This window comes from Protopterus annectens, chromosome 4.part1 (assembly GCF_019279795.1).
Source record: "Protopterus annectens isolate FY-2018-M chromosome 4.part1, PAN1.0, whole genome shotgun sequence".
NCBI classification, from domain to species: domain Eukaryota; kingdom Metazoa; phylum Chordata; order Ceratodontiformes; family Protopteridae; genus Protopterus; species Protopterus annectens.
In genome coordinates this window covers 1,005,225,137-1,005,251,357 of record NC_056734.1, presented here as the reverse complement: position 1 = coordinate 1,005,251,357, position 26,221 = coordinate 1,005,225,137, and the positions used below count along the sequence as shown (strand labels likewise).

The 26,221-nt window shown below is 40.1% G+C and overlaps 1 protein-coding gene across 1 annotated transcript in view; it reads right to left on the bottom strand.

Annotated features, from left to right (window-relative positions):
• Window positions 1–26,221, bottom strand: part of DLG1 (discs large MAGUK scaffold protein 1) — a 3,205,960-nt gene that overhangs the window by 1,663,866 nt on the left and 1,515,873 nt on the right. The window contains exons 9-10 of the mRNA XM_044070715.1: window positions 18,339–18,483; window positions 11,848–11,868 (exon numbers count right to left, since the gene is read on the bottom strand). Of these exons, the coding sequence (XP_043926650.1) occupies window positions 11,848–11,868; window positions 18,339–18,483 (166 nt within the window). The remainder of the gene's footprint in view (window positions 1–11,847; window positions 11,869–18,338; window positions 18,484–26,221) is intronic.

Genomic DNA, 26,221 nt, shown 5'->3' with positions numbered 1-26,221 from the left:
GGAGAGCATGGTGGGATTCCCAGGAAAGATTATGCGCTTTCACCTAGTCTGAGAATGTATGGCTCCCATACAGTCCGAACAAATGAACCGACTGGGTGCCAGTAGCAACACCATCAGATAAGGGTCTTGGGGAGAAAAACAAAGAAAAGAAAGACAACACAGAAATCAAAAATTAATTTTGTTACTGACAATCTTTCAGATAGAATGAGTAAGAAGAGAGGTATACACAAGACCTACTTCTCCTTATGGTTTTGTGACTGGCATAGGTGAAATGTTTGACGACATATAACAGACTACAAGAATAAATGTTCGAGGATGATCTGCAAGTGAAAGATGACTGAAATGATAATGTCATATTAGTGTTACATTCTGCAGTGTTCCCTTGATGAAGGTCACCTGCAGTAACAGTGCAAAAAAGAACTACACTGCACATATGAGAAAGATGATGTAAGAGATTTTGGAAGTGAAAGAGTTTGGTGGAGGGTAGTAAAGGCAAGAGACAGGGAAGTGTCTGCAGTATTGTATTATCTAAAGGCAATAGACTGGGCATGCACACCAGCACTGACAGAGGCCTGTGAGGATATTGGAAAGAAGCAATTGCTATATATAAGCACTACAATTTGAAGGGTTGTCAGTCAATAAGAGAAGAGAAGTAAAATATGTAAGATAAGTGTAGTAGTACATTTAGCATGAATATATACAATGGAAAAAGTAAAGACTATTGAAGTTATGGTGTACACAAAAATGGCTTTTCTTCTGTATTAAGATGCATCCACTTTTGCAATAATGGGACAGGATGAGAGGTGTGGTATAAAGTACCACCACAGATAAATGTTTATGAGCAAATGCTTTATTTACAAAAGGGGGTGTCCTGCTAAGACGATGTATGCAATGCAATGCTGTTCACCCTACCACCACCAAAACAAGAAGAATATGGTATCAGGATAAAGGATTCTGATAGCTACTGAAACTAATAGAACTGAAAAGTCGAAATCAATAAAGATCCAAATAAAAAGTTTCATATTGTCAGCATCCCTTTTTATGCAGCAATGAACCAACTCTTTTCTGACTACTTTTTCTTCATGGATTCTACCATCACTGCATCCTCTTGCTCTCCATGATTGTTTGTCTTAAACTTCCTGCCCTTCAGCCAATCACCTTACTTCCTCCCTAGCCTGATCTTTTCACTGAAGGTCTTGCCCTGCTTGAATGTAATCACGTCTCTTTCAAAAATCTGTTCCTCCCCTCTGGCTCGTTTATGTACCCAACTCCATAATTCAAATGCTTATGTAACTCTCCTCAGAACCCCACTTCCAGACTTTCTTGTTCATTCCTGTCCACCCACTCTTCCTTTCCACTAATTTTTCCTAATTTCCTCAATTCTTCACCATATCAACAAAACTGTTGTACTTCAACTCCTGCTGTCTTAATCCTTCACCTTCATTTGCTCCTGCCCATGACAACATGCACCCATCTCCTTCTGCATCTTTCACTTCTGCTCAGCTGGCTTTTTACTATCCTTCCTTGTCTACTTCAAATGCTACATGCTTGATTTTTTCGACATACTGAATGGTCTCAAACATTCTCCACATCATCTGACTTCCCTAAGTTCTTCAACATGGTCCAAGTCCAGCATCCTGTGCACCAAACCTATTCCTCCCATTCATCTGTGTGCCACCCTTTCAGTATCACTCATTACCTTGCACTTTTTCAAACTTTTTGATACTTTTCAGCCTGTCCTCTGGCTAACTGGTTGCACCCACAATGCCCCAAATTGTTCCAGTATTCATGGGTGTTCACATAGCCCTCAATCTGGTCTTCTCACTGGTGTTAGCGAACAGGCACATCTTAAGAGTGCTAGCACATCCATAATGTCTGTCAACATCCTTCCTTGGTGGTCACAGTGCTGAAGAATACTTGAATGAGACAGATCTTTTAGCTCTACACAGTAGCAAGGAAAAATGACTTTTCAGGCCAGAGAGCCATCACCTTTTCCAGCTTCTTGCAGTCTTGAGACACTTAGCAAATCCTACATGGGGAAAGGGGATGAGCTCTGAGCACCGGTCTTGGGTCTCCCTTGCTTGTTTATTTAGCCCTGAAAAACTCTGTTTTGCTGCTAATACTAATGGATAGCAGTGGTGAGATATCACAAAGCCCTACCCTATTCTCCGGTTATCATCTAAAACCAACACAGAGGGTGCATGTACTGTGAGAATGCTTCATCAAGTGTACCAATCTGTAACAAAGCAATGAATTAAAAAAAAATCTTCAAAGCAGTTCAGTACCTGCATTAGCAGATGAGATACATCCCAGAAATACAACAGTTGTAGCAAAAAAAAAAATGTGAATGACACTACTGTTAAAGCTCAAAAAAGAAATTAAATTAAACACAAAGGTAGCCAAGTCTTTTCACTAAGAAAACAAATATATAACAAGGTAATGAAAATGAAAAAATGTAAAATAAATCTCATATACTAACACACTTCACTTCTTTCCTATTTTCTTACCTTCCTTCTGCAAATGCCATCACAGCACATTACCATATCAACTCAAGTGCCAGGTCATAATTACAATGGTACAATGAAATGTGTAACTAGAGTACAGGAAATATCATATATGCATGATCTTAACTTAAGTTTACCTTCAGAAATACATCTGATGTATGCCCATATTTTAGTTACACAAGGAAGTTTTCCTCAAAGCCTGTTGTATGTCACTTTTTCTGAGATTACTGCATCTCTATGCAAAACAGCAACCTGAGACAGACATATTAAAGTGTGCACTGTTCATCCACCAACTCAAAGGAAGTGTGAGGGGTGCAAATAGGTGGTTTCTCCTCCAGGGGTATTTAAGGTATTGAAATTTCTGGAAGCAAGGGAGTCTCAACTGTACTGTTTATCTGCATTTGGTTAGTAGTTGTTTTAGTCACCAAGTGTGATGATCTTAAAATCAGAATGACTGTTGCATAGTTTTGGAAATGTTGAACTTTTGGAATGCAGGAAATTACATTTTGTTTGAACACAATGGATGCTTTTTTACTATCACACATCTGAGAAGAGGCCTCCTACAGTGAGTAGCTATTGGCATTTTCTTTTCTGATAACTCCACCTTGACACATGTCTGAGCTTTCTTACATTCTCATGGTGGTGGTGGTGGTGGGGGGGCTTGCCTCCTGCATACATGCACTGTGATGTTGTGAGCCAAAACTAGAATGCCAAGCTTAGTTCCTGCTTTCCTGCTCCACCTTGACAGCTGTGCAAGCACAGCTTGCAACATAGGAATTAAAGACAAGTTACATGATTCCCTGACTTTGGGATTAAATCTAAGTATAGCCAAGGGATAGAAAAGCTGTCCATAAAAAGGGGACTGAGGGCGGGCAATAAGCATCCTCCACAGTGTCCGCCTCATAAATGATGGATATTGCTGGCCCTTCTCTGTCATAACTGACTTTGCAGGATTCTGAAGTTAGTAACTATTACGTAGTATTTTACAAGAAATGAAAACTGAATCCTCAGGAAGGATGGAGCTAAAGGAAGGCCTAAAGGCAAGGGCTTAATGTTGATAAAATGCCTAACTCCTGAAATCACAGTTGAAGCAATACTTGTCAAAAAAGCAAACCAATGACAAAAAAAAAAAAAAAAAAAAAAAAAAAAAAAGCACGACATGAATATCCACAATGGAAAGATTTATGAATAAAACACTGGAGACAGTCATTCATGAAGTGTAGCCCTTAACAGCATTTTCCATCGGGTGGTTTGCAACTTAATGGTAAAACAGTGCAGTTAGCTATCCACTTCAAAAGAGTTTTGCTTGGTTACTGCAATCTCTTTCCTCTTCATATCTTCTGTAACTCAACTGATGATCCCTGGATTCCATACATCCAAAAAAAGACAAGGAAATAAAAAGACTGGTTTAAGAACACCAAGCATAAATCATCATTTTTGACTTCCACCTGAAGTTCATCTCTATGCAATCTATATATAATACAGTAATTAACCACAACTTTGAACCTTTAAGCTACAGCTTGATCCTATGCAAAATTATCACCCATGTATTATGATGCTTTGACTACTACATTTTTTCTACTACCACAGACTTAATGGTTGCCAATCCTTCCACTTTAAAACAGTCTTACTGCGGTCTAACAATGTCAGACCATAAATGGTAGTAACAGTGTACATTAAATCTCTTTTAATCTCATCTACACTTGTGGAGTAGAGTGATGCAGCTCTAACTATGACTCAGGTGTGACACAACCTCAAGCAGCATCTTGGTCGCGTGACAGTGGATGCAGGAAGGATGGGCATGACTATCCTTGGTGGCAGAGGGTGAGCGTACTCAGAGGCACACATACATGAGTTGATTTCCCTGCTCCTATGGGTTTGGCAGGGCAATATTTCTAATCATCACCCCACTGTGGACGAGAACAGTGAAGCAGCAGACACCCGCACTGCATACCCCCATACAAGGGCTTTTGCTGGACAGATGCAAGGGGGATAAGGAGAAAAGCAAAAATCTTAAGCCACTCCTGATGGCTGCCAACATGATGGCATGTCTGAGCAAATCAGCATCCACTCTCGGTGCTGGGAGAATGAATGATTTAAAGAGATATTGCTGGTGATAGAACACTGTTTGGATGTTTTAAGTGTGGAGGCCACCACTAATTTGCTCCAAGTGCAAATATTCCACAGTTGCTGTGGTTTGCTGCGCAAGTAAACACATCTAACAGCTGGGATCATATCGGAGTGTTGCACAACACGACTATTACTCCCTCAGTGAGAAAGTGAAAACATTTTGTAATTTACTGAATATAGTTTGCAGTTCTACGTTTTGTTTTTGATTATAATGTTTAAGAAACCACAGGTGTCTTGTTTGTAGAATTAATACAACTTAGTAAAGCTGTTTGTAAAGGCCTGACATCCAGTTATGAAAAAGTTCTTAAACTTCCTACTGTATGACTGGTACTAGATGCTGATGACCTGGGAGAAATGTTATAGGATGGATTCATTTCAGAACTCAGTAGGTCAAAGCAGGTGTGCAAAGAGAATATCTGGCATAAATTTATATGGTTAGGCCCACTGAGGCTACCTGCGTGGAAAGTTAATGGCCTAACCCAAACCACAAAGAGTACTTCAATGTGTTAAACAGACCCATCCTGATATGACTGCCTTGCAGGAGGAACAAATGGATTGGGGGCATGCCAAATTAGTTAGGGGGTATTTGGGACTGTGATGGTAGAGCTAATAATCAAGGAGCAAGGAAGAAGGGAGTATCCTGCATGTGGCTAGAGGATGCCAAATTATAGCAATGGACACCCTATTTGGCCCCCATGGCAGATATGCAAGACAAGAAATGTACAGAGGGAAAAAGTATGCAATCTTTAGTGTATTCAAATCTTGGGCGTTTAAGCTGAATAGTTCTTATAACTATGTATGGTGGGGTAGATGCATGGTTACAGAACTGAAGAAAGATGCCCAACACTTTTCCTCAGGTCTGATAAAGACTCTGTGGTGGCTGAGAAAATGGAATCATGCCAGAGATATTTTTAACTTATGACAAGCTCAGTGATTTGTAAATGAGGGGATTTTAGACAGAGGTAAAAGTAATTAGTGGATCTTCCACCCAAAACTCAGCTGAAATTAATAATGTTATTACTTTTAGCTAGTACAAGAACTGAGAACAGAGATGATGTGCAAATACAGTTATCCCTGGGCTAGATTGTTACAGGGGAAAAAAAAAATCAATGAAACTTTGAAGCATTTTACTTGTCAACATGTACCACTAGTAGTATAGTTAAAAGTGCCTGCACTAGCATTTTTACACTCTGGTGAGACTTAGCCACACTCTTCCCAGAGGCAGATGGTGTCTGTTGGACATCAAAGGGGCAAGACAGGGTTGTTGGGAGTACATGGTTTGGAACTGTCAGGGACTAGCAAGTTTTAGATTTTGTCGAATACTCTGTTTCCTTAAAAAAAAAAAAATCTTAGCTGCTGCTTTTGATTGAATGGAAAGATTAGTAGGCACTGACTCAAGCATGTGATAAAATTGTTTTCCCTAATAATGATGGTAGCTAGGAATACTATCACTAAAAAGAGACCCACCACAGAGACAGGATTTAAAAGACATAATGGATAATTCACTCAAAATGGAAGGCAGGAATTTGAAAGAAAAGGCTAGGGGTCAGATACAATGGGGAAAGGTTACCTTGGATATACTAATGGAGTTAGCAGCAGTAGTATTATTAGCTGTGTGAAAATACACAGAACTGAGGGAAATCAAGCTGAACAATGAGTCGATTGAAAAATCTGTGGTACCTCTTTTACTTATGAGGATCAAGAGAAATGATAAAACAATGATTCAACTTCAATATCAGCTGAAGAGAGCATATTTATGTTGTTGTTTTATCCAAGGCACCTTTGTTGTAGCTGTTAATAATCTGTTAATTTTGTTTTTATATCATCATGGGGCACCACTACTAGCACCCAAATAGCCCTCTCATTCTAGCAGCAATGGAGCCGGGATTCCTAAATCAAGTGACAGCCCTATGTTCCATTTGTTCCCTCCCAGGAATTTCCATCTGCCGTTGCATTCCCTGGAGACAGTCAAGTGGTATGGAGCAGACCAGGCTGCTGGTCCTGAGGGCGGGGGTGGCCTACTCTTTCCCCAGAGGTCCACAAACATTGCTTCTGAGGAGAAGCAAGCATATGCATACTACACTCACGTCCCTGGTGCAGATGCACCATAACAGCACAGCCTTGACAGGCTCCAACTTCATCAGGTAACACCTAGTGTTCCTGCTAGAGGTCTTTCTTGTAGAGAGGCACAGCCATGTCCCTCCCCCTAAGATGGGTGAGCCAGAAGCAGCTGCTCACTCTCATCCTTTTACAGGCACCAAAAAGTAGAGTTGTGTACCTACCATAAATGTAGATGTTCAAGTGTATTCACTGTTGCAGTCATTACACTTGGGTTATCCTGCTGGCAGGCGACCCGTAGTCGGCCCGAGTTCCAAAGTCTTGGTCTGGCGTCGGTTACTGTTGCCTCTTCCCTGACCTCAGTGCGCCAGGGGTATAAAAGTTGCAACCGACGCCATTTTCTTCAGTTTTTCTTGCCCCAGATGTCAGGTGCACCCAGATATGAAGGCTGTAAAGATAAAAATATGACAAACAACCATGCATATATTACTAAGAACATTTCCTTCTTCTAAAAGCAAATACACCACATAGGTTGTATAGAGTTGAGAAGTACAGAATAGTCCCAGCAAAGAGGGGGATGGTGGGTGGGTAACCAGGACTGCAACAGTGAATACACTCGAACACCTACATTTATGGTAGGTACACAACTGCACTATGTTCATCGTGTTTCACTGTTACAGTCATTACACTTGGGTAGAATCCCAAAGCTGAGGTAGGGTGGCTGGGTCTAGATTGGATTTCGTGAGGCTAACAAGCCCTGCAGAGCTGCAGTGGCAAAGCCTGCTCTGGATTTGGAGTAGAGAGGTAGGTGGTAGTGCTTGGTAAAAGTGTGCACTGAGCTCCAGGTTGCAGCTTCTAATATGTCTTTGGTTGGTACCCCTCTGAGGAAAGCTGCTGAAGTGGCTGCTGCTCTGGTAGAATGAGGCCTAATGCCCTTAGGCACAGATTTGCCATGTTGTGCATAACAGAAGCGATTGCAGTGTCCTATCCATTTGGAGACTGCCTGCTTTGTAATAGGTTTTCCTTGTGATCCTGCAGCATATGCTACAAACAGTTGCTCAGTTTTTCTGAAAGCTTTTGTTTTGTCCAAGTAAAATCATAGCTGCCTGTGTATATCCAAAGAGTGCAGAAGTCTTTCCCCTTTATTCTGGGGATTTGGGTAGAAAGTAGGCAAATGAATAGTTTGGTTTAAGGCCACATTGGAGACCACTTTTGGCATGAATGCTGGGTTTGTCCTTAGAGAAACCCTGTCCTGGTGAAAAATGAGGAAAGGTTCCACAGCCATCAATGCCTGTAACTCTGAAACTCTTCTTGCTGAAGTTATTGCTAGGAGCAGAGCAGTTTTCCATGACAAGAATTTTAGATCAGCTGTGCTGGCTGGTTCAAATGGAGGCAGTGTTAGTTTTTCTAAAACAAAATTGAGGTCCCAAGTAGGTACTGGTGCTCTCCTAGGGGGTCTTGTATTCTTTGCCCCTCTGAGGTACTGTCGTAGTAGAGGATGTGAAAAAAATAGGAGTATCCGTATTGTAATGAGCTGAAATGGCAGAGGCATGAATTTTAATAGAAGAAAAAGATAGGCCTTTGTCCAACATCTCAGTCAGGTATTGTAAAATCTGAGGCATATTAGGGACCAGTGGGTCGAGCCCTTGTGCCTTGTTCCAAGCACAGAATCTTTTCCGCATAAAATTTCCTAGTGCTGGGTCTCCTGGCTTCCAAAATTACATCCATAACAGCTTTAGAGAGAGGTGCAGTCTGAGTGGCTACATTATCTGCCATGCTGCCAGGTTTATGGTTCTGAGTTGACTGCAGAATCTGATTGTTTTGCTGTGTCAGAAGATGAGGGATTTGAGGTAGAGGCCAAGGTGGGCCTTGGGACAAAATCTTTAGGATTGGGTACCAGTGCTGGCGTGGCCAGTCTGATGCAATCAGGATCATTTTTGCCTCTCCTGTCTGACGTTTAGAAGCATCTTGGTGAGAAGAGGCATCAGAGGGAAGGCATAGACTGTCAGGTTTTTCCAGTTGAAAGATAGAGCATCCACTTTCCATGCTTGAGAGTGATAAGTCCTTGTGCAAAATTTCTGTAATTGGCAATTGAGAGAGGAGGCAAAAAGAACAAGGTCTGGGCGTCCCCATTCCCTTGTTATCATGTTGAACACTTGTGGATTTAGCTTCTATTCGTGAGGATCCATGAGATTCCTGCTTAGTTCATCTGCCAGTGTATTTTTTGTTCCTGGCAGGAATTGTGCTTGCAGATATACCTGGTAGGTCAGTGCTGTGTTCCACAAAGTCATGGCTTGTCTGCATAGAGGGTAGGAATGTGTGCCCCCTTGCTTGCTTATGTACCACATAACTGTGGTATTGTCCGTCCTTATTAATAACTGTCCTGGATATATCAGGTCCTTGAAGGCTGTCAGGGCATTCTGTACAGCTAGCATCTCTTTTTGATTGATGTGAAGATGCATTTGTTCCTTGGGCCACGTGCCCTGAATACATTTTCCTGCCATATGTGCTCCCCAGGCATAATCCGATGCATCCGTTGTTATTGTCTGCCTGGCTGTAGGTAAGGTGAAAGGCTGTCCCTTGTTGTGGTGACAGGCCTGAGACCACCATCGAAACTCCTGTTGTAGGCAGGGAATCAAGGTTATGATTGTCTCTAGGCTGTGACAATGCTGAGTCCAAACACTTTTTAGATACCATTCTAGTTTCCTAATATGCAGTTTGGCATATGGAATTAGTAGAATGCAAGATGCCATGAAACCCAGGGCCTGCAGAATTTTTCTTGCAGGGAGCTGGGTCTTTGTTGCCATCATTTGAAAGTAATGAGTCAGTTGCCTTTGTTTGTCTGGCTTGAGATAAGCCATCTGGGTAGCTGTATTTAAGCTTGCACCCAGGAATATTATCTCTTGAGAGGGCACTAGTTTTGTTTTCTTTTCGTTTACTGTGTACCCTAGGCAAATTAGTAATCTTTTTACTAACGCCAGGTGCTTTCGAAGAATGTCCTTGCTCTCTGCTTGAATAAGGCAGTCGTCCAAGTAGGGATATATTTGAATTCCCTTTTGTCTGCAAAATGCAAGTACTGGTGCCAGGCATTTTGTGAAGACCCTGGGCGCAGTAGATAAGCCAAAGGGCAGTGCAGAGAATTGATAATGCATTGAGCCTGCTATAAATCTGAGGTATCTTCTGCACGATTGTCTGATTGGTACGTGCAGGTATGCCTCCTTGAGATCCAAAGTAACTAGCCAAGCCTCTTTTCCCAGCATGTGCAAGAGTTGTTGTAGTGTTAACATTTTGAATTTTGGAACATCCAGGAAAGTGTTTACGATTGACAGGTCCAGTATTGGTCTCCATGCTTTGTCCTTTACGGGTACTAGGAAAAGTTGTGAGTAAAATCCTTGGCCCAGTTCTTCTTGTGGAACTTTCTGAATAGCTCCCATATCCATAAGAGCAGCAATCTGTTTTTGTGCCTCTGCCCATTGGTTTTGTGGCAGGTTTGGCATACCTTTTGGTTTTGGAAGCGTGTGGAACTGGAACCTGTACCCTTGAGAAACTGTATTCAACACCCATTGGTCTTGGGTGATCATGTGCCAATTTTTTGAGAAAAGTGCTAGCTTTCCACCTAGGGGTGCTGCCAACTGGTAAGAGCTTGGCATTTGCAGAGGGAAGTCATTGTGACCGTTTCCTATAAGGTTGTGATTTGTCTTCTCCTCCTTTGGGGGCTGAAGCACCCCATTGTTTAGGTCTGTAGGAGCCTTGAGGCTGAGATCTGCCTCTTGGGTGTCTGTATCTGCATCTTTGTGGCCTGTCTGACACTGGAAAGGACCAATTTTCTGAAGGCCAGTTTCTGCTAAATCTAGGTGGCTGAACCTGTAAGAAATATTTCACAGTTTGCATTGACTTTGCTTTATCCTCCATTTTCTTTAACACCTCTTCAGCCTTAACACCAAACAAGGTATCATGCTGTAGTGGAGCATCCAATAATTTAATTTTAACATGGTCAGGTAAACTTTGTTCTTTCAACCAAGCATGTCTTCAAATAACTGAGCCTGTAACTGTGGCTCTACAAGAAGCCTCTAATGAATCAAAACCACACCGCAGAGTATGCTTTCCCACTTGTTCAACTGCATGCAATAAATCCTGCATTTCTTTACTGTCAGGACCTTCTATATTTGTAATCATTTTCTGCTTTAACAGTGACATGAGATACTGCTGATATTTAAGCATGTGAAACTGACAGTTTAAAGCTCTTACAGCTAAAGTAGCAGAAGTGTAAACTTTTTTCCCCCATCTGTCCAGAGCTCTGGAATCCCTATCTGAGGGGACAGGATTTTTGGCAGTGGAAGCTTTAACCCCTTTTGGACCCTGAGAAATAGTTTCTGGGTCTGCAGCGGGGTTTTTGTAAAGAAATTTATGAGAGTCAGGGACCCTGTAGTACCTGTCTGGCTTTACTGGTGCAGGGGATAAAGAATCTGGAGACAGACTGGATTCAGAAAAAACATCAACAATATCAAGCACAGGGGGGGGTATAGCTAAGGGCCTGTGCTGAGGCAATAGAAGGAAATCTCTGAGCCTTTTTCTTGGATTCTGAGTAATCCTGGCTCTCCCAATGGAAATGCTCCCTCATGGTGTGCAGGGTTTCCCCAAAAGAGTCATCTTCAGGCGGTGGGGCTGAAGGAATGGACTCTTCAGCATCAGAGTCCTCATAGGGAGGGAGAGAATAGCCCTGGTCAGAAGAAGAATCAGAAGAAATGGAAACCTGATCAGAAGAATCATAATCAGTGTCTTGCCTAGGCCTTTTGTCAGGAGGGGGATGGGAGCCCCCGATTAAAGTAATAAGGTCTTCGGCCATTTTAAGCATCTGTTTCTTTGGCATGGATGACTGTTCTGGATAATGCTGCACTTGTTTCCTTGTCTTTAATGGTGTTTTTGACTTTGCCTTTGCTGCTGTAGTAGCTTTAATTGTAAGCTGTGAAGGTCTGAAAACACCCTCAGAAGCCGGTGCCTGCTCAGCAGCTCCGGACCCATCTGAGTGTATATTTTCCGTAGGCCCAATACCTTGAGTTTCCACAGGCCGTGGTGTCTCCATGTGGCTGTCGGTTGCGGCCTGTGGCTCTGAGGTAGCGGGTATCAGGGGCTGCGAAAGCGCCTCACTGAGAACCGTCAACTGGCCTAGAAGAGGCTTCGTCGTCGGTTTTGGACCTCGGATGCCTGTTTTTTTCTTTGTCTCGGCGTTTTTTATACATTCCGGTCATCGGTTGTTCTGACGGCATTATGTAATTAAATCTTCGTCCAAAATAATGTAAAGCAAAATCAAACAGACGTTTAATAGTGTGTTTATTGAATGTAGCACAAAACCGACAACTAGTAACGCCGTGGTCAGGGCCTAGGCAAGGAATGCTGTAAGAGTGAAAGTCCTTATGAGGTATTTGCTTCCCACAAGAAATACAATTATTAACTTTTACTGATTGAAAATCTCAGGAGTCGGCCGACCGGTACTTGCGAACTGCTTATGCTTCGGGCAACGTGCGGCAAGAAAGACTGAAGAAAATGGCATCGGTTGCAACTTTTATACCCCTGGCGCACTGACATCAGGGAAGAGGCGACAGCAACCGACACCAGACCAAGACTTTGGAACTCGGGCCAACTACGGGTCACCTGCCAGCAGGATAACCCAAGTGTAATGACTGCAACAGTGAAACACTATGAACATTTACTATTCTAACTATGGTCACTTGATGCATAATCAGGGTCTGTCCTGCTACATAATGGAGCTGGAACACTCAAAGTCTACTTAACAGTTTTTGAAGTTAGCTGACCTTTTGCTGTTTAGGATACAAACAAGTTTCAAAAACAATGGCTGTTGTGCAGAGCAAGTTAAATAACAAGTACACAGTTGAATTAATTACAGAAATGGATGATGCATAATGAAATAAAAGCCAAATAACACAGAATTAGAAACCAAGTGAAATGCATTGCAGTACAGAAGACAAAAGAATCGTGAGGTGTACAAAAAATAAGGTGCAGTTGCAATTCATGTCTCATGAACTAGGTGTGGCTATAAGCATGAGAGGAAACAGTGTCCTGATATTAATTAATTTTTGAAGAACCTGTATTAGAAAGAACCATTCTGCATATCTGTAAACTAATTTGAATGTTGCTGAAGTACAAAAATGAGCAATTTTGCTGGAACTGTTGATGTGAAAAGACTTGATTCACTCAAGTCTAAAAAATGCAACAGAATTACTGAAACAAGAGTGCAGGTCACACTGCTGCAAAAAAGCTAATAAATGAAAAGCTGAATATAAATTAGCCTTAGGTGCAGAATTAATTAATGTGTATGAAGACACCTCTGAAGCACAAAGGTTTACAAGAAAAGACAACAAAGCTATATGCAAAATAACATACTCAAGGTATTGCATAAGGTCATCCGGTCAAAAAGATTAACGTGAATCTAAAAATAAGCATAATGATCCTTTTTTTCAAACTATACCACTTAGGCTTGTCAGAATTTAGGTAAGGTAAAACAAACTCAAATTTTAATGGGAAAGACTGAATAAGCACAAGTCATACAAACATCTTTAACACCACAAAAAGCAACATCAATGAAATCGTACAACTACTTTGACTTAAAGGTTCAGGAAAACTGACAAGAGAATACAACATGGAAGTACTGAAGCTATGCCTGTAATACATGCTCTTGTAGCTTTCAAAAGAGGAAATGAAGCATGTGGAAAGCACAGCTGTCACAAAGTAAAGACAGCAGAAGGGATGAATATTAACAGTCACCGTTATAAATCAGAACAAGACGAATTTGTATGAATCACAGGAAAAGCCGAAAAAGTGATTAAAAGTGAACATTATTTATTGCTTATAACTAAACAGTTATGAGAAATGTGAAATACAATACTTTTTCAATACCAGAAGAAAATCACAAATTCTGACAGACGCTAGATTAAGACCCAAATTGTGCAATTTAATAACTCATTAGGAAGGTACAGATTCCTCTAATTTCCTATTCCATCAGTGCCAGAAGTATAGCAAAAAGCTATTGCACAAGTAAACAAAAGCTTGGAAACTGTTGCAAACATAACTGATGTTCTATTAGTATGGTGATGTAAAAAGAACATGACATAAGACTGACTCAGAAGCTAAACAGAGTAAGACAGCATACATGCAAGTGAAATGATCCGTAAAATGATAGTGACAAGTCTGAAATATGCTGGGCCTGTTCTAATGTTAGAATGACTGAAGTCTAATGCAGAAAATGCTATAGCAACTCTGCAAAAACAGTTCTGAAATGCTTAGATAACTACTTACAGAAGCATCTACACTGACATACTGTAAAATAAGTATTTTGAGAATGTTGAGGAAGTACTCTCTTAGCCGTAAGGTTGAATGACTTAAGATTTGGTATAGAGCTGCAGGGGGTGGAAGGGCCCTAAGCTTGCCGCCAGCAAAAAAACACTGTTTTGGTAATTTTTTTTTTTCATTTTGACTGTTTTTTTGAAGACGTGTACAATTATGTACCATGTAAACTATGTCAACGCCTACAGAGTTAGGAGGAGGATCTGGGCATTATCTCCCATGAAACGAATCATGTTATGAAATGCAAAATGGCTGGAGAAAGAGCCAATAAGATGTCGTGGAAAAGAGCATTAGGACTGGTTTTCAGAAAAAGAGAAGTCACATTTCTACTTTACGTGGCATTAGTAAGGCTGCACTTACAATGTACTTGTACAGTGTTTTTGCAGCCATATAAAGGAGAAATGGGATGCAGCAAGCAGTTGGGGTGTGAATGGAAACTGAAAAAGCTGTGTATTATGATATGGCTGGCAACTTATATTGAAGAATTAGTTCAGGATCAGAACACAGCTTTCTAGGGGAACAACACAGTGCATCTAGGATAAGCCTTTCAAAAAAATATCTCTATTATTCACCCACCCCCATTACAATTTCCTTTATACCTACCACTTCCACCCCTTCCTCTCCAATCTCCTCCCACATATATTATCTACACATTTCCTCCTCCAACATCCACCTGCAAACAACTTCCTGCCTAACTAGATACACCTCATTACTACCCCAATACTTCTCTGTCCCAGCCAAATCCCAACTACACCTACCAAACATGCAACATCTTATCATTACAACCACACTCCTTCCTTCTCCTCTCTACCCTCACCTCTTACCACATACAACTTTACTATCCACTCACATGCTCTCCTGCCTTCAATAACTATAAAAACCTTTTCACAACATCCTACTCTAATATCTCCCCTACCCTCTTTAACCTCTCTACCACATGTTTATTTAAATTGCCTAGACCTCAAATCACCCCACCCACTTACAAACCTAGACCCAAGTCACAAACTTTTTTATTATATTACTTCAGACTCTATACACATCTCCAACTTACTCATATCTGGGGACATCCACCCTAATCCTGGCACCCTCCCCTCCCAAAATAATCTCATACCCACTCCCTCACCAAATACTCTTAAACCCCCTCAAACAACAAACCTATACCTAGCCAAGCACATGACAATGTACTCTCTAAATTTCCAAAGCCTAAGTAACAAAATCATGGAGTTCGATTACTGGATAGCTCATACAACTCCTCACATCCTCTCCTTATCTGAAACCTGGCTTAAGCCACACATCATCAATGCTGAAATTCTCCCAGCAGGCTATAATATCTATCGGTCTGATAGAATTGCTAAAAAATGGGGTGGTGTTGCCATTCTCCACTCTAATAACCTTAACCTATCACCTCTTCCCACTCCTGACTTTCACCCTGCAGATCTTATCACTCGAAAATGCCACCTTAATGCTCAAAAGAAATTTGCCACTGCTTCCATTTACATCCCTCCTGGGAATAATTTGCCCACTCTAGAAAATATCCTTCACTGGTTTACACATAATATACCCTACGAAACCATCATTTTGGATGATGTTAACTTAGACTGGTCAAAACTTAAAACTGACTCTCCCCAACTGAGTATCAACCTACACAGTTTCCATCAATTGATATCTACCCCTACCCATCTCCATAAAATGTCATCTACATGCTCCATTATAGACTGGATACTCACCAACTCCCCCCACCACTACCATAATCCTACAACCTCACCAGACTGCCTTAGTGATCACCTTCCTACCTCTGTTCTTAGATATACCCCCCCCAAAACCCCACCTTTACAGGGACTGTCGTAAACTATCAAACTTCAATGCAACCCAGTTTAACACCATTCTCTCTAGCATAGACTGGTCTATCCTTAAACAAATCCCACTTAATGACATTGTAACCATGTTCAATAGCATCTTCCTGAACACCCTTAACTCCCTCGCCTCCTCTAGAAAGATCAGAATAAAATCTAATCATGCCCCATGGCTATCGAGTGAAACCAAGTCCCTTATGCATAGGAGAGAGAGTACCTGGAAAGCCTGGACTAAAACTAAAGAAATGCCTTTTCTCCACAAATATAAGCATCTTAGGAACTTGACAAAACACAAATAATTAATGACAAAAGATCCTTCTACAACTCTGCTCAGCTCAACAGCAAATACAACCCTCGGAAAGTTTGGTCAGCTCTAAATAGAAAACTCTCTCCTGGTTGCCCCTCTACTCCCTGTCCTTACCCAGACACATCACCTCTGGAAACAGCTACACTCCTCAATAAGCACTTCACAGACTCCATCAAAAAACTAATACCCACCAACTCTAACTCCACTTCTCTACCTAACCCTCCAAACCCCCCTAGTATTACTCCATTCTCTTTCCACTTAGTCCCTACCTCCTCTTCTTCAAAAGCTTAAAGCCTGCTCTCCCTCTACAGACAATCTACCTCCTACCTTCCTCAGAATTGCAGCTGATTCTATATCCTATCCTGTAGCTATTCTAATCAATAGATCCATCCAGGAATCCACTGTCCCTATCCTTTGGAAATCCTTCTTCACCATTTCCCTGCATAAAGGTGCTTACTCTACTGACCCTTCTAACTATCGCCCCATAGCCATCCTATCCCCCCCTCTAAGATACTTGAAAAATGTGTAGACTCACAGCTTCTCAACTATCCCCTCCAAAACAACCTTCTCACTCCCACTCAACATAGTTTCCATCCCAACTATAGCACCACTACCGCCCCTCTTATCCTTCACACATACCATAACCGAGGCCCTAGACAACAATAAACTTATATCCCTTCTCTTCCTTGACCTATCTAAAGCGTTTGACACCGTCTCTCATCCTCTACTACTATCTAAACTTGAAAATCTAAATCTATCTTCTTCCCTTACCTGGTTCTCCAGTTACCTATCCCGCAGGCAGCAATCTGTTAAATGGCTCTCCTCCACCTCTCCATTTATATCTGTTCCTACTGGTGTACCACAAATTTCTATCCTGGGTCCTCTCCTGTTCAATGTCTTTACCAACGATCTCTATACATCCTGTAATTAATCCTCCCTCATCCAATATGCTGACGACTCAACCCTCATAGCTATCTCTGACAATATCTCTAAACTCCACACCCTAACACAACAGGCATTTCTATCCACCGAACAGTGGTTATCCAACAACCTACTTATCCTTAACCCCAAAAAGACCAAACTCTTACTCTTTCTGCCTCTATCTCTCACTCACCATAAATCCACCTTTGTAATTGCATCCACTAATAAGACTTTAATTCAATCAGAAGCACACACAAAACTCTTAGGGGTCATCATTGATGATGAACTCAAATTCAATCTTCACCTGCTCCAAGGAATAAAAAAGACAAACCAGAAACTTAGTTTACAATACCGCAACAAAAACTTTCTCACCAGTGCAGTCTCCTAAACAACCTTTAAAGGTGATCACCCATCAGTGACTTGGTGAGCCTAATACCCACTCCCTAAAAGCATATTTACATCATAGCCCTCCTCCATGGAGCTTAGCAATACAAGACTGACTCTGCACCCCCTCAGGCTGGACACACATACTCCAAAGGCATGTTAACATTACTGCCTTGATTTAGTTTTCCTCCATTGCTTTTTGTAAGTTGTCCCAGATATGAAAGACGACAAACAAGTTGTGTGCATGCACGCACAGTCACATGCTGCTCAGTGTACACATCCATACTGCTAAAGAAGTGGCAGAAAGAAGCCACTACTAGTTCCCACCCTCTCCTCTTCCTAGAAAAAAAAATGCTTCAGTTCTTTGCTAGTCCTTACACACAAAGTAGTTTAATTTTGATGTTGCATCTCCAGTGCTACCAATTGAAGCTATGCAGCTACATCAGTGGACTCTCTCTTGGGAGTCCAAGCATCAAGATACAACTCCTTTCAGTTGCAACTCCTGTGTTTGTTTCCCTACTTCTTCAGGTTGCACCAACAGAACATCCATTCTGCAAACAATGACTTCAGGGCACTTCAAAGCAAGAGAACCACATTTTGCCTTAATACTATGAGCTCAACAAGTAATTACACTCCTACATGTAATTATAAATCAAACAATCATTTACTTTGCAAATAAGGAATAAAAATAGAAAAATCAGAAATGATTCTGGAAAAGCTAAGCATAAATCCTTCTGTAATTTTATATTATACTGTTTCACTGCTCTTGCAGATTAATATTTATAAAAAATCAACAGGAAGTATAAACTTCTGGCTTACGGTTAGTTATGTCTGGAGGTGCATAGCTGTCATTCATGTACACACTTGTAGGTTTTGCTATCTTCAGGTAGACAACATCTGAGGTATTTTTTAAGGCAGTAACAGCTTCTTCATGGGAAACGTCTTCTAAACAAATGTTATTAACCTGTGGACAATAAAATAAAGATTAATAAAGTGGACAATAAAATAAAGATCAATAAAGTGGCAATAATGGGTGTAAGAAAGCATACTTCTGTAAAGGTAAATAAAGAAAACCCAGCAATACCTCAGACAATAATGCACTAAAAACAAAGAAAAGCCTCTGGTGGACGCACTGCCAAAAATAAGCCCCACTCAGTGAAAACAAAGCAGTTTAAGCGCTTTCGTCCTTCTCACATAAAGGACTTCTTCAGAATAAAAAAATACAATTCAAATGCTTAAATAGTCAATAAAAATCACATGACCCCTTAATTAATGAAATACCATGCAAATAATACAATCACCAATAACCAAAGGAATAAAAAAGTGTATTAAAGGGTCATGTGATTTTTATGGATTATTTAAGCATTTGAATTGTGTGTTTTTGAATTCTGAAGAAGTCCTTATGTGAGAAGGATGAATGCTCTTAATAAACTGTTTTGTTTTCACTGAGTGGGGCTTATTTTTGGAAGTGCATCCACCCAGAGGCTTTTCTTTACTTCTGTAAATGTACTTACTATAAAAAAATTAGATCTTCAAGGAGAGGTCACATCAACAATAAATCATTACATATGGATTAACCCACCTTCTTTATTCACTATCATGGATGGACTTTTTTTTCAGAAATCTTCATCTTCCTTGTTAAAAGAGAGTGTTGGTCTTGAATGTGTGAAGTTGATGGCATGTAAACAGATAAAGCATTTGCATGTACTCTCCTCAGTTCTCCTGGCTTTGGAAACTCCAAATGGGAAAATCAAAGTGTATGCTAGTACTAGTACAATATCTATTAAAAATCATGAGTAACACTTCACACAAACATAACAATTGTCGCAATAATTATACAGAGATCTCAAAACAATAAGTGGAAGAGAGAGGGGAAGCTTTACTGTTACATGAATTCTCTTCTACGCTGTAATGTGATGGTAAGTACCTTATAAACAGCTGTGCTATCACCTTTGGGGGCAGTCACTGTAAAAGTAAATATTTGGGTAGAATCCCAAGCAGTACTTTGTTTCTCTGGGAAGTGGCTGGATGCAGGACCTTCTGCAGCACAGCTGTACTCAAGCCTTCCCAGACTCTAGGGTGTCCTTACAGTGGGTAGACTTGGACTGTAGTCCATACAGCAAATTCTAAAAAATCATCCAAAGAATCATTTCAGAGGAAAGCTGCCAAAGTTCCTACAGTTGCTCTAACAGTTCCTTGTAAGGGTTTATTTTATTTGCCACAACAAAATATAATGCAATGGGACCACCACTTTGATGAAGTTTGCTTAGTTATAGGCAAACCTTCTTTTAATTTTTAAATGACAAAATGATGATTTGTTTTCCAGAAAACATGAATTCTGCTAGTGCAGCATCATAGTTGTCAGTGCATATGCATCACATGTACACAAGACCCCTTCATTTTGACAACTTCATTAAAAGCCTCTGGTTCTGAATGGACAGGTGTACAGATAATACTAAAATCACCTTGTACATGAAAGAGGGATTTGTCTTTAGAGAGGCCATTATACTTGAAGCAGTATGCAAGTTGGTCTGCACATCAGGGTTTTAAACTATGAAATCAAATCCTCCATTGCATTAGATGCAGCAAGACACAACAGTGTTTTCCAGTCTAAGTATTTGTTAAGCCCACTGTGTCAGAGGAGGTAGAAAGTTAGCTTTACAGCAAAAAAATTAAAATCCAAAAGTGGAAAAAGGTGTCTTCCTGGAGGCCTGAACTAGAGAATACCTTTCAGGAAGGAATTAACAGATGGGTGAGCTGTTACCCTAGCCAAGACTAGTACAAAAGCAACATCTGCATACACATTCAGATAAAGCAGTACGTCAAGATGAAATCAAATCAGTGGTTCCACTAAGTCTAAGCTACGAATGGTTGTTTGGAGTATTCTGCTGTTTCCGGGTGGTACTGGTGAATGCTGGCTGCTTGGATTATTGTTGATTGGGTTTTCTGTGTTCTTAGTTTTGCTCTTTGTGCTCACTGTTATGTTACAGGAGTTTTACTGCAGGCAAACGCCGAATAATGACAACATGGGTGATGTTTGCAAAACAGGCATTCATTTATTTTATTTATTTATATTTGTTTACCGGGAGTGTACGACTGGACGTAGGTCCATTTTCAGTGGAGGCCGGGGGAGAAAAGCTCCACAGTTAAAATAAACAGACAGTAGTTACATTGGATTACATAGCGATTAACAATTTACATAGCAATTAATTACAACATATTTACAGATGAAGCACATAGTACATCAGTAGACAACTAGAATCTTTATCTGTGAAGTACATAACTGACATTAACAAATGTTACAATAAGAAGGTCCTGCTGTATAATAAGTACTAGGCTTATGAGCATCTGAGCTGGCTATAATCAAGGTAGTTAGTAGTGTGGAAAGAAAGGTAGTGGTTGGATGGGGTGGGTGATATTAGAGTGGGAGTTTCAAGGGCATAGCCAGCATGTTTTTAGGTGTGCTTTTAGTAAAGTTTTGAAGTGGGTGCATGATGGTATGGAGGTAATTGTGGGTGGGAGGGAGTTCCATAATTTGGCTATGGCACAAGAGAATAGTGCTTCACCAGCAGAGTTACTGGCTTTATTGATCTGCAAGTGATTTTTGTTGCTGGATCTTAGTGGTCTGCTGGTGCGATAGGGTTGGAGTAGAGTCTGGAGGGATGGGACATTTAGTGGATGGTTTACTAGTTTGTGGACGAGTGAGAGTTGATACCATTGAAGGAGGTGAGGGAGTTCAAGTCAGCCCAGTTCAGCAAGTGAGAGACGGTGGTGACTATGGTAGGATGCCCCTATGGCGAATTTGGCAATTTTGTTGTAGCAGGTCTCTAGCTTGTTTAGATCGCATTGCCTTAGGTTGGTATATATTGGAGAGGCATAAAGTAGGGTGGAGATAAGGTGGGAATTTGCTATTGAAATCTTTGCTGCTTTGGTGAGAAGTTGCTTATTTCTGTATAGCGCTCCTAGTTTTCTGTGGACTTTTTTTATGGTCATGGATATGTGAATGTCGAATTTTAGTTTACTGTATTTCCACTCCTAGCAATTTGGTGTGTTCAGTTGGGTATATAGTGGTGTTGTCTTTTGCTGTGATGTTAAAGTGAGAGTTGTTTTGAGTATGTTTGGTGGGTTGGAAGATGAGTAGTTTAGTTTTGTTTGGGTTGAGTATTAATTGGGCATCAGATAACCAAGTTTCAACAGAGGAAAAGGCTTCCTGTGTGACTTTTTGCAGTTTGGGTAGGGACTGGGCTGAGCAGATGATGGTTGAGTCATCTGCATATTGTATGAGTGTGCCATGTTTGGTGGCAGAGGCTAGATTATTGGTGAAAACAGAGAAGAGTAGGGGTCCAAGGATGGATCCATGGGGAACCCCTATGTAGACAGGTAGTTGGGGAGATATGTCATTCTGCCATACAACGGATTGTTGGCGGTCAGGCAAGTAACTCTGAAACCAGTAGGTGACTGATTGTGAGAAAGATAGGTTATTGAGGACAGAGATAAGTTGTTTTGTGGGACCATGTCAAATGCTTTAGATAGGTCTAGGAAAGTAGCAGAGGAGAGATAGCCATTGTTTTTATGCTGAATTATAGTGTTAGTAAAGGAGAGTAAGGTAGTGGTGGTGCTATGGTTTGGTCAGAAACCATGCTGAGTACTGGAAAGGAGGTTGTTAGTAAGAAGGTAGTCTGAGACCTGAGAGTGTATGCATCTCTCTAGTATTTTGGAGAGTGGAGAGAGAATAGCTATGGGGCGGTAATTGGTTAGTTTTGTGGAGGGTCCGCCTTTGTGGAGGGGAATTATATGGGATACTTTCCAGTGTGGGAATGTAACTTTCTGACAGAGATTAGTTAATCAAGATGGATACTGGGTAGGGCCAGAGCATCAGCTGCAATTTGTAGGTATTCACTTGGGAGGTTGTCTGCTGCTAATTTGGTGGGCTTAAGTTTAGTTAAGAGTTTTTTTATGTTGGAGGTAGGTACAGGAGAAAAAGAGAAGGCAGTGGGGAGATTACTAGTTGAAGGGGTGGGTTGGAGGGGAGGGGGGGTTGTGTTGTTTAGCTAGAGATAGTATGGTTTGTGTGAAGTGTGTGTTGAATGAGGTAGCAATATTTTCTGAGGAGTGAGGGATGTTAGGAGGAGGGGTACTAACTTTACCTGGGTAGAGGATGGAGTTTATGAAGGACCAGAATTGTTTGGGGCTGTGTTGGGAGGAGTCTAGGGCAGACTGGTAGTATTGGAATTTGTCCTGTTTTATTAGCTTTTTGACTCTATTGCATAGTTCCAGGAATTTCTGTTTAGTTGAGGGGGTTTTGGTTTTGCACCAGTGCTCCCAGGCTTTATCCCCGTTTTTCATTTCTGACTTAGTGGTTTTCTGTAGTCATGGGGAGGGTTGTCCTTTGATTCTGGAAAGTCTTATGGGGGCATGGTAATTAAGGATGCTCGGGAAGGTAGTATTAAAAAATTCAACTGCGTCATCAGTTTGACCTAACTGATTCAATTATTGACCCAAGTTTCCAACAAAGAGGAACTTTTTTTGAAGTTTATTCTAAGTATTACATATATTCTGAAGGAACAAATGTTTCTAATGGATTACTGAATTCTGAAAGGACTATGACTGATAGTGACTCCATGCACTTACACTCATGTAAGTAATAATTACTCATAAGTACGAATATAGGGTTTAATAATGCTGAATCTTTTAGCCATTCGGTCCAACAAGAAATTTCTTTAAGTTCCCTCAACACTGCAGTTGTTAATTCAAATGATTCTCTAAAGACGAAAATGTTTAAGATTGAAAAACTACTATAGAAATATTGAGGGCTTCAACTGGAAAATACTTTTTTTAAAGACCATTTTTAAGAAACAAGTTCCCAAGGGGCTCCATTTATTTACATTTCTGAATGGGTTAACTGAAGGCTCTTTATTACATAATGAGTTGCTGGAACGTTTTGATCGTGCGTGTTTTGACTTTATGCATTTACTAATTAAACAATTATAGATACTCAAGAGAAATTAGAATGTGAAATACGAGCCACACAGCCTGAAACAGACAGAGATCTATTGTTTGATCACTACAGGGATTTATATGATAAAGTTTTTTATAATGTTGATCAACACTGCAGTCTAATTAAAAAGAAATAGGGAAATAAACTGAAATTGGACTATAATGAAAAAAGAGCATATCCCCTTACAGGAGGATGTGCTAAGAAGATGAACACAGTGATTGGTTACTCCAGAGGCTGCTTTGGACATTGAACATACTGATGATATTTTTGGAAAGACTTTTTTTTTTTTAGGGGACGAACAACCAGTGAGGAGAGGTCAGTGGTTAATAGAGAAGAGCAGTCGATATCAAGATCGGACTTTAAACCAGCCTGAACATACCACAGAGAACAATATCTAATGGAATCACCTACCCAGGTCAAAAGTGAAGCGGAAGGGGAAATGCAAAAAATGTTTTTGGAAAAAGGTACTGTTAATGTTTATAATTTCAAAGGGTTCAAGATTTATAATTATAGTGACTTACAGATTACAACACATGTGAACTGTTTTCAAAAGGTTTCACATTTATATTGACGTAAAGATTGGAATCGTTGGACACTTTGTTAGAACTAAAGTTATATATGGGAAATATTAACTTCAAAATGCTGTTTGATTACAACAACCCACTAACTGAAGGCTCTACCAGCTTACATAGAAACAGCACTTTTAACCCCCGTTTAAATTCGTCAATGGAGTTGCTTGAAAAAATGTGTGAAAGACCATGGTACAAGTTGCACTCAAAAACATTTACAATTTCTCAAGGGAAGAGAATGCATTACTTAAAACTCTGAGTAACATAAAAGATGGTAGAATTATGAAACCTGACAAGGGGAGACTGGGATTGTAATTATGAATAACTCTGACTACTCATAAAAAATGTTAGAATATTTACATGGCAGTAATTTTTGCACGACATCTAAAAATGAAGTTAATATTGCCCACTTTATCATTAATTCCTGGTTGTCTAACATCAAATTGAAATACCAGACACCAAAAAAAAAAGGTGGACGTTTTAAAGGTAAAGAAACAGACTGTTCCTGCTATACTTGGTATCCCAAAATTACATAAGCGGATTTACAATGCACTACTAAGACCTACAGTAGCAGCTGGGGGATGAAGGACTGAACCCACAGTCAAATATTTGGACTCAAAATTAATAAAAAAAAATTTCATAGTGAGGATCATGTTTTGACCGATTTCTGGCACTTCTTAAGCGCTAGAACAGAAATACCCTGCCGGGTACAGTCGTAACAAACTAAAGCCAAAAGTAACAATGCACGGCAATGTTAAATAAAAATGACAACTTCAATAGAAACAGCAGAGTGGTTAAACCGCTCTGCTGTTTCTTTTGAAGTTGTCATTTTTATTTGGCGCTGCCGTGTATGTCGCAGCATCTGTATTTTTTTTTTGTTATTTTTGCTACTTCTTAAGGGCTATAGGAAAGGGGAAATATGTAGGTGATTTGAAGTTTGTTGGAATCAGTGTGAAGGATTTATTTACATCCATTCCACATGAAGTGTAAAAGTGGTTTAACGACGCCCTAATTTCTAAAAAGTTAAGCCAGGATGACATTAATATCATGACACATTACACCTATATATATTTTGATTGTGAATTTTACAAACAGATAAGGGGAGTGTCAATGGGAGCAATGATGGCTCCTTTTTTTGCTACTTTTGTCCTTTTTAGAATTTACCATGGAAAGGAATGGTGAACAGCTACATTTCCTGGATGTTTAGAAAAACAGTAATGAAAACAGATAAGAACGTACTATCTTTAGGAAACAAACTTCCTCTAACAGTTTCCTACACTTTGATAGTGAATATCCATGGTGGCAGAAAAGAAATTTAGTAAGGGGCAAATGGTGAGACTATCCAGGCTGATCTCTGAAAACGAGAACTTTTAAAAGAACTAGATAAATTCAAGACAATGTTTTGGAAAGGAATTATCCAACTAAATTGTTGCAGCAAATTTCTGGTGAAGTTACTGTCAGGTGGAAGGACAGTTTTTCCCCATTACTAAATACCCTGACAAGATACCGGGTTTACACAAAGGAAAAATGTAGCTTTTAACTAAGAAGCACAATATGTAAAAGACATCTTGAACAGGAATTGCAATGGAGTACTTGAGACCTTTAGATTGAAATCTAAACTAGGAAACAACCCTACTGTATTTTAGGAAGGTTAAGAACATTTAGTCCTTATCAGAAGTTGCAAATAAAAAGGATACAGTGGGGATGATAACGGTAAGTAAAACGTGGGAGATGTTTACAATGCCCTTTTATTTTAGAAGTGGACACAATCAATATAATCAACTACCCTAGAACTATTCTTGCAAATAGGAGATATACCTGTGATATGAGTGTAGTAGTACATGTCACTATTTGCTGCTTTTGTTCAGCCTATTACACACGGAAAATGTAGCTTGCATTTGAAGAAATGCATTTACCAACACATTTACGCAATTATAAAGGATACAAATAATGCTTTAAGTAAACATGCCATAAAATGATTTAATTTTACAATTTTTTTTTTTTTTTTTAGTAAAAGTGACAAGAAAGAAAAGGGGTGGTAAATGGGGAACATTTGTAGAATATATAGAACTTTAGTGGTAGCTGTTACTACTTCTTGCTTCCCAGGTCCAAATGAAAAAATTACAATTAGAAGC